The 16,866-nt window shown below is 53.3% G+C and overlaps 1 protein-coding gene across 1 annotated transcript; it reads left to right on the top strand.

The window, feature by feature from the left end:
• The first annotated feature begins 1,488 nt into the window (after positions 1–1,488).
• Positions 1,489–16,754, top strand: XRRA1 (X-ray radiation resistance associated 1). The gene is given in 23 exon segments (XM_055701618.1): positions 1,489–1,895; positions 2,900–3,122; positions 3,419–3,490; positions 4,227–4,296; positions 4,975–5,072; positions 6,568–6,701; positions 7,323–7,418; positions 8,509–8,654; positions 8,657–8,719; positions 8,722–8,754; positions 9,777–9,811; positions 10,586–10,626; positions 10,628–10,700; positions 11,680–11,704; positions 11,707–11,768; positions 12,021–12,024; positions 12,446–12,564; positions 13,017–13,268; positions 14,119–14,220; positions 14,815–14,920; positions 15,741–15,782; positions 15,785–15,820; positions 15,823–16,754. Coding segments are annotated over 23 exon segments (2,061 nt in total). The 5' UTR covers positions 1,489–1,818; the 3' UTR covers positions 15,975–16,754.
• The last annotated feature ends 112 nt before the right edge of the window (positions 16,755–16,866 follow it).

Raw genomic sequence — 16,866 nt, 5'->3', positions numbered from 1 at the left:
AGGGGGGTGCCTGTGGTGCCACGGGTGGAGGGGGATGAGGAGTGGTTGTCTGTGGTGCCATGGGTGAGGGGTGGTAGGGGGGTGGGGGTGGGGGTGTCTGTGGTGCCATTGGGGGTGGGGGTGCCCGTGGTGCCATGGGGTGGGGGGTGAGGAGTGGGGGTGTCTTTGGTGCCATGGGTGGGCGTGTTGAGGGTTGTGTTTGAGGAGTGGGAGGTGCCTGTGGTGCCATGAGGGGGTGAGGAGTGGGAGTGTCTGTGGTGCCACGGGTGGGCGGGGTGAGGAGTAGGGCTGTCTGTGGTGCCATAGGTTGGGGTGGGGGGGTGAGGAATTGGGGGTGCCTGTGGTGCCATGGGCGGGGGGAGTGGGATGTGAGGAGTGGGGGTGCCCGTGGTGCCATGGGCTGGGGGGGTGAGGAGTTGGGGGTGCCTGTGGTGCGGTGGGTGTGGGGGTGTCTGGGTGTGCGAGCAGGGCGTGGGAGGGTGCCCACGGGTGTCTGCGTGGGGTGTTACGTGAGTGGTGGGCATGGGAGGGTGTTTGTGTGGGGTGCAGGTGTCTGCTGGGGGGGCGGTATGTGGGGACTGAGAGGGTGAGCCTGGGTGTTTGCGTGGGGTGTGCACGCTGTGGGTGTTTTGGGGTGTGAAGGACGTGGGCTGTGTGCCATGCTGGGGTGTGTTTAGGAGGTGTAGTGAGGCGACTGTATTTATGTGTTGGGTGTGCGCAGGGTATGTGCGTGTGTGTGAATGGAGGTGCATGAGGGCGTTTTGTGGGTGGTTGTGTGCGTGTGAGGAAGGTGTATGTGTGTAGTGGGGTGTGTGAGGGTGTTCACGGGTGGTTTTGTGGGGTGTTCATGGGTAGTGGGGTCTATAGGTGGGTGTTGGGAGCTGTAGTTACAGGGGTATGTGTTGGAGGTGTGGGTGTATGGACTTACGTGTTGGGGTGTGCTACCAGCATGTGTGGAGCTGCATGAGGGGTGTGTGTGTGAGTGTTCATACATCTGTGCATGTCTGTGCAGTGGTTGTATGTGTCAGTGTAGGGGAACAGGTGTGAGGGGGTGTCAGGAGTGAGGGGGGTGCATGTGAGTGGCTGTGCATGGGGAGCATGGGTGAGGGGTTGCACAGACAGAGGTAGATGTGTACTCCTGCGTGTACCGGCAGGTGCGGGTGTCCCCTGGCTGGTGTCCTGCTATACCCTGTGCTGTCTTGCCGGCTGAGTGGCCGTGGTGTGCCCTGGCAGTGTAGCACACAGCTGCCCTCCTGCTTACAGTGCTGCATGAACACACACCATGCACCTGTTGCAGGAGTCGTTTACCCCAAATACCGGCACTGGGTGCAAACACTGTAGTCAACCTATGCCATAGTGTGTCAGAGCAGCGTCCAAGTGGGGAGACACCATCAGATGGCACTGGGAGACCATCTCCTGCTACAGGGACACAGTTGAGAGTGATGCAGCGCCTTCGAAGTTTATTTCTGAGGTCCAGAGTGTCCACAAGTGACAGGGGAAGAAGGAATTAGGGGTGAAGCAGAAATCCCATTAGTCATTGTCCACACAGTCCAACTCACACACACACACACACACCAGTGTCTGCGTTTTGCCATCTTGAGCTGGAAAATAATGTTCATACTCCAGGCACCTCATGCACTTCTCCGTTTTAGGAGGTGATGCTCCTCATATGTCCCTGAAAGTGTTCCTTCGCCTAAAGCCTGACACCTCATCTGTGGCTATGCTTGGAAAGAGCTGTTTAAAGCAAATGTTAGAGACAGTGAAAATTTTAACCCATTTTTTTTCTTTCCGGCTCTCCCCAGGAATGTTGCGGTCAAGATGGCTACGACAGGACTGTATAAAATGGGTGATGGAAGCAGCCATGCCACTAACTGCTTCCCTGCCAGGAACATTTTGTCGCAAGTAAAGGAGGTGACACTTCTTTGAGTGCTGCTGGTGAAGTGTCCCTCCAGAATAACGTCGTGTCCATAGGGGCAGGTCCACCATCCGCTTTGTTGTTGGGCCACGTAGAGGGTACATTCAGCTGTGGTTTCTTGTATCAACATCACAGCTGGTAACGCAGGTAACAGTTGATAACAGAACTTAACACAGTACCCAGAGAGCCTTACATTTGTTTAAAGCTGCACTGAAATGAAGAGGGCGAGGTGGCCAAGGCACATGTTAAATGAGGGGTCAAGGAGCCATCTCCACATGCCGGCAGGAGGGAAGCTTCAGGCTGGCATGTGGACAGCACAGTGTGGCTCTCCAGCAGCTATTCTGAGCTACAGCTTCTCCTTTTTCTCTGGGCCTTCAGAGTCACATCTGGGAAATGCTTAGAGTGGTCTACTACGCTGGTTAGGGGTCTGGAGCGCAGAACCTTCCAGGGCAGGCTGAGGGTTCCTGAGCTTGTTTTTTGTCTGGCCAAGAGGAGTCCAGGGGGAGATTGTGGCTTACAGCTACCTGAAAGGCAGCTACAAACTTTTAAACAGTGGCAGATGGCATAACTAAAGCAAAAACTTCACCTGGGGAGGTCTAGGCTGGATATCAGGAGGAATTTCGCTGGGAGGAGGTGCAGCTCTGGGCCAGGTTACCCTGGGAGCTGGTGGCATTGCTAGACAAATCCACGACTGACTGATCTAACGTTGCTGATGGTCCTGTTTAGGGTGGGAGGTTGGACTGGTGATCTCCAGAAGGCTCTTCCAGCCCATGTTTCCATGTCTGCAACCTGTGGCTCCATTAACATCTATAAAGTAGCATGTTTCTCCTCTTCTATGACTCTGGCTGTAGCTTTAATGTTCCACATCTTCAATTCATGGTCACTGAACATGTCATACTTCAGTATTTCCCCTTACAGGGGATTTTAAAATGACGGATTTCACTTGCCAGGCTGAAGCACCAGGCAGCCTGCAGCTACTTTGAGAAGGGCACTTTTGGAGGGTTGTGTGCTCACCTTGCCATCTCCTCTGCCTTGGTCCATCATCGTGCTAGGGTCTGGGCGCTGGATGCTGGCAGGCAGAGCTACCCCAAGGGCTTGGACGGAGAAGGGGACCACCAGGAAGACACCACAGCAGAGGAGAAAGTCCCCAGAGTCTACCTCCATGGAAGAAAATAACGAAGGCAATGTCCTGGGTGAACAATTTCTGGTGACTGCAGATTTCCTCTGTTATTGCCTAAATGTTCTGAAGGCGCTTTGTGGAGCTGGGGAGATCCTGCTGGTGGACAGACTCTGTAGCTGCCTCTCCCTCCCCATCTCCATGCCACCTTCTCCCCCTTTCCCATGATCCAAGGCACTGGGGCCTCCCATCACCTGGGAGGGCAGCTGAGGTCTGGTTTTGGGGCTCAGGTCCCAGGGTACAACATGCAGGATTGCTGTAGGACTAACCATTTGTGTTTCTTTGGTTTGGTTTATTTTTGGTTGGGTTTTTTTTTTTTTCCCTAGACGAAGCACCACTGTTTGAAGAACCCCTCTGACCTGTGCTCTGTGAACGTAAGCAGCCAAAATCTGGTCTCTGTGAGTACCAGAGTCTCAAAAAGTATTATGGAATTGCCTTAAAAATTGAAAACTTTACCAAATTATCACATGAGCGCCTGGAGATCAGAGAAGACACATGGTAGAAGTAGGTGTGTTTTCCTGCCCAGTCAGCTGTGAACAGTTTGGAGGATTTGTCCTATAAACTTTTGGACTGTGTCTTCACAATCAAATTAATTCGGTCTTCATTAATTGTAGACCCTTTCCTACTTACCTCCCCTTGCAAAATGCTGTTCCTTGGATTTAGGGGTGTTTATCACAACTATGGTAGGAATTCAGCTTGAGAAGTGGCTTCTATTTGGGTTCACGACTAACTTGCGACAGGTTGCTGATAGGTTTTTAGTGTCTTTTTAGGGGTCCTTCCTGGTGCTGTGAAGGTCAGATGTGCTAAATCACAGGGTGGCTGCGTTCGCTGGGTCACATGTAGAATGAGATGGTCTAGGAGCCCTGCAACACACACAGGGGAGCGAGGTCAGCAGCGAGGGCTTTGTTTTGGGGGTCCACTAGTCCAGGTCTTGTGGATGTGATCACTGAGGCAGCTGTGTGTTAAACAAGTATTTTCAGAGGGTTGCTCTCTGTAGTCAGAAAAACAAATGAAGAACTAATTATGGGAAATGCTATGATTTAGGCATTCTGAAAAAGCAGACATCCCGTTGTTTTAAATCAATTTAGGGCTGGAGCAGCATGATGGAGCAGAATTTTCTTCTGTATTTTTCAGGCTAAATATGATCTTGAGAAATTTGATTGTGTTGCTTTTATAAAAGCTGCTGAGAATCTGCTGACACTAGGTGAGGGATTGCATTACCAAAAAATATAGATGCTGCTTTTCAACTTGGGGAAGCTTAGCTTGTCTGAACAAAGATCTAGAGCTTTACAAAGGTTCAAGGTACACATGCAGCACTTCTTTGCAGAATTGCTTCCTTCCTGTTACTGTGTTGAAATCTTGGTGCTAATTGTCTTTATTGTAATGATAACTGTGTGCCACTGTGGTATCCTTTTCATTATTAGAAAACAAAGCTCTTTACAAAGAAAATCCCCATTTAATATAGAGAAGTGTGGAATAAATGAAATGACTTGTCCCAGAAGCTCAGAAGGTTAATGGTAGAGCTGGGAGGTGATTCCAAATCCAGTGTCATGGGCTCAGTTAATTGGAGGAAGAAAAAAGGAAATCCCTTTATAACTAGTAAAACATACAAGCTAAATGTGCCATCACTGGCTTCAAGGATTAATCTGATTTGGGGTGAGAGCAAATGCATGAAAGCAAACCAGAGTAGGCTGGTGGGGCATCGTGTATTGTACAGACAGTCATCTAACTGAGCTGGCATTTTCTTTCAAACATGCCCACTGATAATACTAGTGCTCTTGTTCTTGCTGGTTTTAGCCCATTCCAGACCTGGGTAAGATGTGATTTGTTCTGTTACTGCTGTTCCTCACTCGCTGGAGCGTTTTCTTTTCCACCCTTGCAGAGTCATTTTGGAAGTTTCCAGCACTGCGGGAACTGGAACTTTCCTTGAATGGACTAAGAAATCTCAAAAGCACTGCTGGAGACTTCCTGCATTTGGAAGTAAGATGAGGGGGATCTAAGACCTTATTCATCTCCTCCCAACCGTCATGCTGAAGCCTACATGTAGCATTGATGTATGTCCCTGCAGTGTGAGTTCTCTGAAACTTGCAGGGTCTTTCTCTCTTCCTGCTTCCTTGTGACTCCAGGAAGTCCTTTCTGCTGTGCCCCTCAAGGACCTTCACATCTTGCTTGCTCCTCGCAGATCCCTAGTGCTCAGCCCCTTGCCACAGGACTTCTTGTCTCCCCTTTGCTTTAGGATCCTTTCCCTGCAGTGTGTCAGTCACTCATGGCAACCCTCACCACCCTGATGCTGTGTGGCCCCTGATGAATCCCCATCCTCCTCCACACTGTGCTCTACCTCTCTGCATCCCACCCTCCTCCTCCCCAGATAGGTGTCTGCAGTCTCCCCAGCTTATAGGCTGCCTTTCTAACACAGCAAAGGGGGCAGTTTGGTTTTTTCTTTAAAAAAGAGGCAAAGTAGATCCTAAGAACAGGCACAGCTGCTTGGTACAATGGCTGTAGTTGTCCTCTCCCTCCAGCTTGGAGTGCGTCTCTGCTATAGGGAGTTCAGGCTCTAGCTCAGCTGTACTGACTTTATCTAGGTTTGCTCTCTTTGAGGAGGTGTCCTTGTCTGGATTTCTCTGGTTTCTGATTGCTGCTGGATATGAAGTTTTGCCTTAACAGGTTTCTTTCTTCTTGTTTTATTCTAAGAATTGTTCATGGCTCAGCTCTCAGCTCTGTATGCTTGAGTCCTGGCTTCCCGCCTGCCTGCAGGCTTTGGAAGGTCCCCAAATCCATGAAATGTAGGAGACCATCTCCCACATTTGTCCCATGCACTGCTGGTTACTCACTCAAGGATTTGACCCAGTCAGTGGGCAGTGCCCAGGTGATGGGGAACCAAATTTCCAAGGCTCATGAGGCCAGGGTTAACCCTGTCCTTCCCTGTGTGCCTCTCTGTGAACGGCTCTGTTGCTGCTATCAGCTACAAGAGGTGAGGATGGGACCTTCCTAAACTACCCTTGCTGCCATGCCCCTGTGGACCTCAGCTTCATCCGTGACCAGTGTCTGGGATCTCATTTGCTGACAACCCAGAGAAATCAGCCCTGGGAAGGCTGATTGCAAATTCATATTAAATTGATTTGAAAAGGGCTTTGAGCGCCTCCCGGGAAAACGCAGCCTATTGTAATGCCCCAGCAATGCTATTCCTGTTCATGTATCTTAGAAACCCTTGTCCTCACTCCCAGCAGGGCCTGCTCCTTGGCTTTCTCCTGGCTGTTGTCCTGTGAGTCACATGTGTGAGTGGGGGACCAGCTCTGGGCACTTCTGCCAATGTGCGCAGTCCCACCGCTGTAAGCGAAATCCCTGCAAGTCAGAGACGCTTACCCTAGGGCAGGTAGTAGCATGACTGAAAGTCTCCTGTAAATATTTACTACCTCGGGAAAGCCAACAGAGGCTGGTTTTTGCTGCAGGTCGTTGTTTCTTCTGTTTCCTTCAGAATCTGGATCTCTCCTACAATAACTTGTCCTCCCAGGACATTTGGACATTGGGAGATTTGTCCCAGCTCAGAGTCCTTCGCTTGATGGCCAACAGGCTTCGGTCCCTTCCTCCGGACCTGGCAGGCTCGAGGGAGTAAGTGCACATGGCAAGCGACGTGTCGGTTTGGTGGGGAGCCGCTGGCGTGCTGCGCTGCGCAGGCAGGCGGGGTGATGGAGCAGCAGGGCTGGCGAGGGGGGGGTGAGCAGCGGGGGTGGGTGGCCTGGGGCTTGTCAGTCTGGGCAGCGGAGCTCTTCCCTTGCAAACTGGAAGATAAAATAACCTAATGGCTGGTGCTGGGTGGCAGGGAATGTTGTCCCAGCTCAGCCTCAGATCTCCTGGGTACCTGCTGTCATCAGCAGCTATAGAGGAACCTCTGGGCAGTGATGCAGCAGCCCTGTCAGGTGGCTGAGCCATGCGAGCAGGAAGCTATTTATTTATTGTTAATTAGATCCTTCACATACAACTTAGCCACAGTTGCCATGCCAAGGTATCCACTATTTGCCATTGTTGGAAATGAGATGCTGAGCTAGGCGGTCATTTGGACCAATTCAACGTAACTTTTTTGAGGTAGAACACTGGTTTTCTATTAAAAGGATGAAAACAGCCCCAGTCCAGTCTCCCAGCGGATACATCTTCCCACAGTGAGAGCAAATGATGTGTTTGTCACCTGTCTTTGCATGAGCGTATTATTAATGAGCCTCTCTCTGTCTGCAGCTCTCCTCATTTAAGGTTTCCACCTCTGGAGATCTTGTCACTGGATGACAATCATCTGTCAGACCTGAGTGTCTTTGTGAGCCTGTCTCCTCTTTGCCGATACGGGAGGACTTGGCAGCAGATGGCTCTGGCTCCTGGGGGCTGGCAGTTGCCTCCATCAGCTGTTGCACAGTAGCAGGCTTAAAATCAAAACCAAAATCTTTCTGATTCACTCGGATACTTCCCTGTTTAGTCTCTCTGGTGTTGCAGATGGGACTGAACAGAAGCAAACAGCCTGCTGCAGAGCACGAGCCGGCCAAACCTGGCAGGTGGCTGGTAATTCAGCTCCTGTCCTGGGTGTTTGCTGATCTCCAGGTCTGATTTGAGAAATGGCAGTTGCTTTCCTCATTTTCCCTTCTTCAACCCAGCTCCACCCTTTATTCCAGTGCAGCAGCACTAGGAAAGGCTGCGGATCTGCTCCTTCTGTTTGATGTGGGCTTTCGTGATTCAGCCAGAGACAAGTGACTAGGAAGGGGAGCTGTTCACATGCCATTCAGCTGGGCTGTGCTGGGTTTGGGGACAGATGCAGAGACTACTGATGTTCTCCTTGTGCTTCCAGTGCTGTGAACTAGAGGTGGGAGTTGGTCTGGCTTGTTGCCCTGGCTCTGCCAAGGCATTCCCAGAGGAAACGGCACATTTTCTGCAGTGTTTGTGGGAGAGGAGGGCGAGTGGGTGAGGTTTAGGCATAAGACTGCAGGGCTGGAGTGCGGAAGTTTGGGTTTCTGCTCTTCCCTAAGCTGACCTTGGGCAAGTGCGTCGGTGATGTTTTACTTCCATGGGCTGGTGGAACATTGTTAGGGAATCCCAGTAGGACTGCAGCTCATCAGAGCCCTGGGTTATTTAATGAACTGCCAGGATGTCTCCTTGTCTGTTAAATTCTCAAGACGTGAGCTTAGAGCTAGGTGACCCTCAGGCTGGTGTGTGGGCCGAAGCTGTGCCAAGGACTGAGCCTGTGGTTGGGATTCGGAGAGGAGGAACGGGGCAGCGAGATGCAGGTGTTGCGGCTGCCTCCGCACTGCTGCTGGGAAGCCCAGGGGTGAGGCAGGTCGAGGGCCAGCTCCCTGCCCTGCAGGCACTGGGGTGAACAGGTGGCCGGGTGCACGCACAGATAGCAGTCCTGGAGTTTCTTACACATTTCCTCTTCCCATAGCCTGAGGGAGCCGAATCTGGACAGGAACGGGATTTCAGCTGGCCCCTGCCCGCACCAAGCAGAGAGCAGGCAGTTCTTCCTCCGCTCGGAGCTGGACGGCTTCAGGGCAGAGTGGTACAAGTCCTTGAGCAGCTTCTGGCAGCCGTCCGGCCACCACAGCAGGAGGGCACGGAGGTGCCAGCAGAGCTGGAAGTGGGGAAAGGACAGTTGTGCTGCGGAATGCCAGGGATCCAGGCAGGACGGGTGAGCAGTGCCTGCCTCTCCCTGCCCGCACTGAAACCGTGGGGTGTTTCGATGGGAGAGGGCTCCGTTATGTCCGGGTGAGGATCTGCTCATCGGTAAGTGAAGCTGCCTGACAAAACTAAAACAGTAAGAGGGGGATATATGGGACCATTTTAGACAGCTCAGCAAACCTGTACAGTCCCTCTGTATTTACTGGGAGCAATGGGTGCTTACTGGACTTGAATCACTCGAAAGCAGACACCTGCCATGGTCCGGATAGAAGCGTGCCTTTCTCTCTCCGGGCCTTCTCCAGGCTAGCTTGCTCCAAAGGAGGCGTTTCATGCTGAATGGGAGGAAAACTGGCAAAACTGGAGAAATAATTCAGGTTAGTAAGTGGATTAATGTGCATCCTGGACAGGCAGAGAGCAGGAAGGTTGTGTGAACAGGTGGCCCGTGCTCAGGTCTGCATTCCTGGGGTAGGTCAGCTCGCCCCTCGGGGTGTCCTTACCAATGTGTGATGGTCCTTACCTCATGCTGGGCCACACGATAGGGTGGATCAGAAGCTTCCTGATGCCTCTTGTGTGGACTGGGCTGTGACGGAGGCTGCCGGTGGGGCTCCTCCAAGCACTTCTGTCCTCTGGCTCGCTGCAGCAGTCCCTGCTTGTTAGGTACATGTGGAGCAGGCAACAGTGCAACTTCTAGTGCTGGATTGGCAAGAGCAGCATGATGTGGGAAAGGCCTCATGCTCACAGGTGAGACTGCAAACCAAAATCTACCTGCCAAGAGTTCCTGGCTGCCCTGAGGCCAGTAGTAAGGTTTCTACTGTGTTTGGGGATGTGAGCCTCACCTAGAGTGACGGGGCTGCCAGCAAGCTTGCTGTGGTGTGACTGGTCCTCCCTCACCTTGGGCATGTTCTTCTTGCCTGATGCTAGCTTGCTTTTCCAGGGTAATTCCAGCCTTGCCATGGCTGGGGCTGGCCCGGTGACCAGCCAGCTTCAGTTGCTACATGTAGAAACCCTCACTTTGCTTGTGTTTCATTTTAGAGGTTGCTTTTAATTCTGGCTCTCAGGAACGCCCGGTGCCGCTAAGAACTCTTGGCTGATCTGTAGTTTGAGCTGGAGCTGTGTGCTCTAAAATTCCCCTTCCCCAAGCCTCTCAGCTGAGTTTCAATGAGCCTGTGGGTACCGCTGGGATGCCGGGGGCCTGCGAGGCTCGCAGTGAGTATCGTCTCTCACCAGGGAGATCAGAAGCAAATTTTCCCATAACCAAGGGACACTGGAGCTTAAACTTATATTGCTTCCAAATGAAAGCTGGGTCACACTTCGCTCCTGACTGTGTGCCCCCTGCATGGGGGAGCGTGTTCTGCGGCTCAGGCGGGGACTGAAGCTCAGGAGCTGGGAGTTCACTCGTTCTTAGCACTGTAATCTTTTCCACCTCATCTGTTTACGTGATGCTTTTCAGAATCTGGTGTTTGAAGCCAACCCCCCTGATTTTTATTAGAACTTGAGTAAGAGGCTGAGCTTCAGAGATGCTGAGCACTCACAGCGTGTTCTAGCATAACAAACAGTGCATGCACATGCACACTCCCCGAGAGCACAGCTGCTTCCCCCCGGGCCTGTGCACGTTTTCAGTGCTGGATGGTGGAGTTTGGTGCATTTGACATGACTCCCTGAGGGCTCCCACAGTAACATAAAGGGCAAAGCAAGCTGCCAAGGGGGGTCTGAACCAAAAGCTCTTCAAATTATAGCTGTGTTTGGGCTCGGGAAGGTGGTATCCTGCCACTGGAGGTGTCTTCTGCCACTGAAGCCTTGGAAGCAGTGTCTCTGCTCACACTCTTCCTCCTCTCTTTAAGGTTGATCCCAGGGATGGAAGTCAATCTGTCTTGAAGACTGCTGGCTCCTTCCATGCACAGGGACACTTGTGTTCCCTTTCCTGAACTGAAGTATCTCAGCCTGGCCTTCAACAAGGTGATTTAGGTCCTGTGGCTCCAGGTAGATATAAAGGTTTGTCTGCCTGCGCTTGGTGTTAGTGCCCTGGGAGACACCCTGGCCTTTAGCTGCCACTGCAGAAGGGCGCGAGGCTCTCCCAGGCTCTTGTGTCCCTCTGCCAGCCCATGGGGACGTGTCAGATATCCAGGATCTCTCAGGTGGGAGAGGACACCTATTTAGGCAGCTGAATTGCACCCAGCTTGTCTAAACCCCTGAAGATTTGGGGATTTCATCAGAGAATGTATGAAAGATTGTCCTCCCCTTGGACTGATCCTTTCCTAGAGCTGCCTGGTGGATGCTGATGTCTCCTCGAGGACTTTGCTGTTATACCCGTCTGCTGAGCCACATCAGGCTCTCAGTGTGCCCCAGCAGACAAGTAACACGCAACAACATTTAAGCTCCTCTTCCTGGTGCTTTTGGCTCCTGCCCAGGGCTTAAGTCATGCTGCTTCCCAGCCGGGTGAGCTGGCAGTGCCGTTACCTTACCGCTGCTCAGCAAGGGGCATCCCCTGGGGCGGCTCTGCTTGCCTGCGAAGGGAGCTTTGCTGCCGTCCCATGTGTCGACACCCTAGTTTAGATCACTGGTGAGCTGGTTTCTGGCTGCAGTGCCCTGGCTAGGCTGTGGTTTGGACCACAGGGTGGAGAGGCAGGAAAAAAGTCCTGCCTCCCTACCTTGCAGCTCTTCCAAGCGATGGAGGCACCAGTCCTGTGGCTGCAGTATGCAGCAGGGAGAGGAGCGCCGTTTCTGGCCTTTGTAATCACAGGCAGCGGAGCTGCTAGGTGTCTCTGGTTAAGGGATGCCATGTCCCTCCTCCTCCTCCTCACTGCGCGTACCTGCCCAGTGCCAGGGTCCCGTAGCATTGGCAGGATGTGCTTTGGTGGGAGGGTTGTGATGAAACTCTACAGCCTCTGGCATGACTCAGTGCTTAGAGCGAACAGTAAACCATTTTATCTTGCAGATGGTGGATGAGACAGATCTCCTACCCTGGCTTTCTTCCTGTGCCCGAAGGAGCTGACATTCCACAGCAACCCTTTTACCACCACCCGAGCAGTACAGTCTGAGCCCAGCTCTGCAGGGCACTCCTGCTCTCTCCCTCCTTTGCTGTTAGTTCTCTGGGACAGGGATCACGTTGCTTTTTTGTGTTCGGACACTGCTGCCACACTGGCCCCCAAGGAGGTGCTTTAATCATTTCTGCTCTCTAATGAGCAACGCAGATGAACGCTGCTCTTGCAATCAGTGCCCTACTGCTGCTCCTGGCCCCATAGAAGTCCGTTAACAGCCCATCTGTGACTACGGCAGCGCAGTCTCAAGCTAAATTTTGCTCCCCAACTGGTGTTTATCCCACGAAGGACTTGTCTGAAGTGGGTCCATCTTTCTCAGCGCAGAGGATAAATCCCCAAATGTACCTGTGTCTTTGATGGGCGACGTTTGAAGGTAGCCAGAAGGATGCAGATGGAACATTGCAACGGTGGTGCTCCCTGCACGAGCTGTGTGTAGGCTAGTAAAGAAAACAGGTCAGGACTGCTCCTCTGGCCTTGGTGCCAACTAGCCCAGTCTGGTGTGTGTCCTTAGGGCGAAAGCATCTCCCTACAAAACAGGGTGGCTTCTAGTCTGGTCCCTGGGCTGGGCCTGGGGTTAGTTGGTGCAGTGTGCTGCCAGCAAAGGAGCGGGGGACGGGCTCTCCACCAGCTGCCTGCAGCGCTGGTGAACCTCTGCTCCTCCAGAACAGCCACCTCTGCTGACCTGGCTCCTCCAGCACAATCTGGGGATTAAACTTGTCCGACAGAAGAACCTAGCAGCAGAGAGGTGGCACTTCTCCATCCCTCTCAAAGCCAGCCACAAGGTAAGGAGGGATGTGCCTTGGGAGTGCAGGGGTTTTCCTGCCTAAGGGAGGGATGAAACCCTTGCTGCAGTGCTCAGGGCAGGATTGCCCAGGAACTGGCTTGCTGGAGAGCATGGGAAGAGCTGGTGGGACACGTGGATCTCAGTGGGGTTGGAAGAAATGGAGAAAAGGGTGGGAAGGATTTGAAGTATTTTGCTCAGGATGAGGCTGGGGAGTCCAATCACCCCCTTATAGCTGCCCCAGGCAGGGTTTCTCACTGGGTTTTTGGATTCAATTCTGCCCGTTGGTCTTGGCTGAGGGGTCCTGTGGGACTGAAGATGCTGCCAGGGTATCCCTAGAGCCAGGGCTGCCCTGATGCTCTCTGCCCCGTAAGGACCAGCCTCCAGCCGTTGGACCTGACCCAAGGCCAACAATCATGGCAGCATGCACGGACGTCTGTTGTGTGTCCCCAGGTCATGTCGCATCTTCCCAAAGTCACAAAGCAGCTGCTGATGCTGGAAGCTCCTGCCAAGACCTTTCTGCTCCCAGCTGTGGTGGAGGCTGCGAGAGATGCTGCACCTCCGAGTCTGGCCCAGCCACTGACCCCCATCAGCTCTGTGACCCCAGCCAGCAGCCAGCAGCTAGTGCTGGGGGAAGGGGAAAGCGACTCCAGGCCTCCTCCTGGCTCAGCCGAGGAAGATGCTGCATCCCTCTTCATGACGCAGGTGAGGCTGGGCTTTAAGTGTCCAGGACTGCAGGGCTTGTCCAGAAATAGTCCACTCATTTCCTAAGTGAATGAACTGTGTGCATGTGCTGTGGGTACCAGTGGTTATAACCCTCCTCTGATTGCAAGGGATTTAAGGAAGGAAGCACTAGCAAGAAGCATACATATGGCATTGTCACCAAGAGCAAAAAACGGTGGCCTATTTTGCAGGGTGGCAGGGGGTTGTGCTGGCTTGGTGGGTAGCCCAGCTGCAGGGACTCATCAGTCCAGCGTTGTCCCTGCAGTGTCTGCTGGAAGGCTCCCTTCTAGAGCTCACCATGGCAGCATTTTGACTTGATTTCCCTGAAAATCTTGGGATTATCAGGGGAAAAAAAAGTCTGCACCAGGATGGAGGTGGCCTCTCTCTCCTGTGCCCAGTCCTGCCGAGCAGAGATGGGATGAGGCTGTGTGGCTTGGTGCCACCGGGAGAGACCTTGGCCGCAGCGGGACAGGCTCTGGCTGACTCCATCAGCTTGACTGGTAAGAAAGGACTGCTGTGAATTCCTTTATTTTGCTGCTCTGAGGTGGAGGATGTGTCCAGACCCCTGCTGAGACCTGTGGCAGAGGACAGACTGGAGAAGAGTGAGCAGAGGGGGGAGGGAAGCTCCCAGGTGGTTCCAGAGCAATACAAAGCCTACAAGGAGCTGCTCAGTGGAGGCACAGATGCAGATTTTGTAGAGCCAGTTGGTGACTGAAGATAGCGGAGGGCTCCTGCTTAGAAAAGCCTTGGAAGGCTGATGAGCAGTATGGTCCGCTGACCAAGAAAGAAGCAGCAAAGAATTTTGTTGTCCTGTTCTCCCTCTGGTTCATAGGGATACAGAAGAACACTGTACATCTTGAAACACCCCCTGCTTTACCGGGGTGCCAAGCCACAACTGGATGGTGTGCAAACACCCTACATGCCTCAGGGAGAGGTAACGAGCCGAAGCTCTGAAGTGAGGCTGGTTGCGTCTGTATCTGGATCAACCCACGTGTTTGGATGGATGCTGAGAGCCTGAGCGTGGGCTTGGCCCGTTCCTGGTCCCAGTGCCTTGCTGTTCTCTCTCCCTCATGGCGTGGTGCATGCAGCCCCCACGGGAACTGACCTGCGGGGATGGGACAGCTCGGCACACTGGGGCTGGTAAATGGCAAAGAGCTGTGCTAGCCCCCGGGCAGCATGGGCTTGTCACCAGCGCCCCGGAGAAAGCCAGCCCTATCCCAAGGGAGATGGAGGAAACGGCCTCTGAGCTGGGTCTGCGGGGTGGGCTGCAGGAGTTACTCTGTGAATCACTGCACTGCGCTGGAGCTGTAGAAAGCTGATCCAATGGTGCTCAGTAATCTTTAGTTGATGTCTAAACTGGACCAGCTTGGTAAAAAAAAAGAAAAAAAAAAAAAAAAAGACCATCTCACCTATCTCCTGCAGAAGCATGGGCCTGCGTTTGGGAGAGGGGGCAGGAAAAGGAGGTGGAGGATTATGGGCCTGGAGGGTGGAGGGGAGGCACACTGCAGCCTCCTGGTCTTCCTTGCAGCGTGGGAGGATGCCCAGCCTTCCTGCCTGAAAGGCAAAAGCAGAGGTCCGGGAAGCAATCCTCGTGGCCATGAGAAACACCTTGACCATTACTGAAGTCGCCTTGGGTATGTTCCCACAATCCCAGTCTCTCCGGTTGGTGGTACCACAGGGGCAGGATCTGGACGTAAAGGTGTCCTTGAGCTGCTGGGGGCCCAGGGTGTGGCTGAGGTGGGAACGGAGGGTCCCCCCCACTGCAGCAGCCTCCCGCCATGTCCCTGCAGAGAGGACGAGGGCTTCGTCTGCTGAACGCCCACAGCCCACCCCACGAGGCTGGACCCCGAGCTCTGGCTGCTGGTTAACAGTTAACAGCGGGGTAGATGCAACACAGGCATCGCGGGGGTCCCCTGGATCCACAGCTGGATTAATCCCAGCCCAAACGCAGCTGCTGGGAGAACGCCTTGGAGTGAAAGTGGGTTTGCCCCCCGAGATGAAGCGGGACTCGGGCCTCCGAGCACCGGCCACGCTTGATCTCCATCCCAGCCCTGACAGTGGTACGATCCTGAACTGCTAGTGCAAGCAGGGCCCGGTGACCCCCCGGTGCTGTCCCTTTTCCCTGCACCGGTGACGCAAGACAGGAGGAAAGAGAGGCAAGAAATTCAGGCACTTTTTGCAGGCTACAGTAAGAGCCACTGGCCAGGCTTAAACCCAGCGCACCTGCCTTTGCTCTTGAGTTGCTCAGGACCGCCAGTGCATTTGCTTTTGGGGCTCCCGTGTTTTGTACGCGTGTCAGGCTAGAGCTGGATCCCAGTAGCTGCCTTTGTGTCCCTGCGGTGCAGGGATCGAGAGCACTGGGGCCGCCGGTGAGCAGAGGGATGGGGGGGAAGGTCAAGTATCGCAGCCAAGGAGCTTTCTCATCGCTCTGCTCACAGCCCTGGCCTTTCCCAGCCTCTGTTTTGCAAAAGAGGAAATCCAGCCCCAGGGCATACCCTAACGGAGGCCGATGGAGGAATTCCAGGAGGTGTCCGAGATCCTCCTGGAAGCAGGGGAGGAGATGGCCAAGCATCAGATGAGGTGCAGGTGGTAAAAGCCCTTCTTGTAGAGGCAGCATCCAAGCAGGCGTGCCCCAGACAGCTGCAGCTGCCAGGGAGGAGAATGGCCAAGAAGGTGCCCAAAGGTTAGTTGGCAGTATAGCCAGGGGTTGAATAAAGCATCCCACACCTTGGTCCTCTTGGACAAAATGTTTTTAACTTGTTTGGAGCCGCTTTCCCCCTCTTGAGGTTGGAAAATCCAGTGCAGTGAGAAGATTCATCTCAGGCTTTCAGGCAGTGAATTCCAGCTTGAAAGCACCGATCCAGCCACAACGCTGCAATGACAGCACACGAAAACCGTATCTGCTCGTTGTGCTCTGCAGTTCCTGGAAAATAAGGTGTGTCCTCATCCATCCCTGTGCAAAAACTAACTTGTAAGAAAAACTACTGCACCCTCTAGGCATTGCAGGCAGGTTTTGGCCAGCAATGAACAGGGCAGAGCTCCGTCACCGCCTGTCCCACGATGAGCACAGCTCACCACGGGGCTCTGCCTGTGCTGACCCACCGGTTGTACAAGGAGGGCTTGTGGGTGAGCAGCAACACCGTGACCCTTAACTGGTCCAGCGCTGGTCTGTCCCACAGCCAAGTGCTGGGGACAATCCATCTCACGCCGGAGCAGCGCTGCTGTGGCAGCTCTGAGCACGGAGCTTCATCCCACTGCAGGACACGAGTGTGTGCAGGAGCCAAGCTGGGCACAAAATGGTGATTAAAAACCCCAAATTCATCCCCCAGCCTGGCACCTCTAAAAAGAGCTGCATCAATGCAACCAGAAGGGTTGGGATGAGTGGTGGGGAGTGATGGAGGATGATGCTCACTTCCCACTGGCTGCTCACCTACATGGAAAACACAGCATTATACTCACCTTACCTTTTTTTTTTCTTTTTTTTATCTCACCCCCCCCCCCAAAAAAAAACCCCCAACAACCCCAAAACCCAAACCAAACATTACTCAACAACCTCATTCAGCCAGGGGAATCTGTAACC

The sequence above is a fragment of the Falco cherrug genome, chromosome 2, assembly GCF_023634085.1.
Source record: "Falco cherrug isolate bFalChe1 chromosome 2, bFalChe1.pri, whole genome shotgun sequence".
In the NCBI taxonomy this organism is placed as follows: Eukaryota; Metazoa; Chordata; class Aves; order Falconiformes; family Falconidae; genus Falco; species Falco cherrug.
Note: the sequence above shows the minus strand (reverse complement) of the source record. Positions and strands in the feature narration are given on the sequence as shown.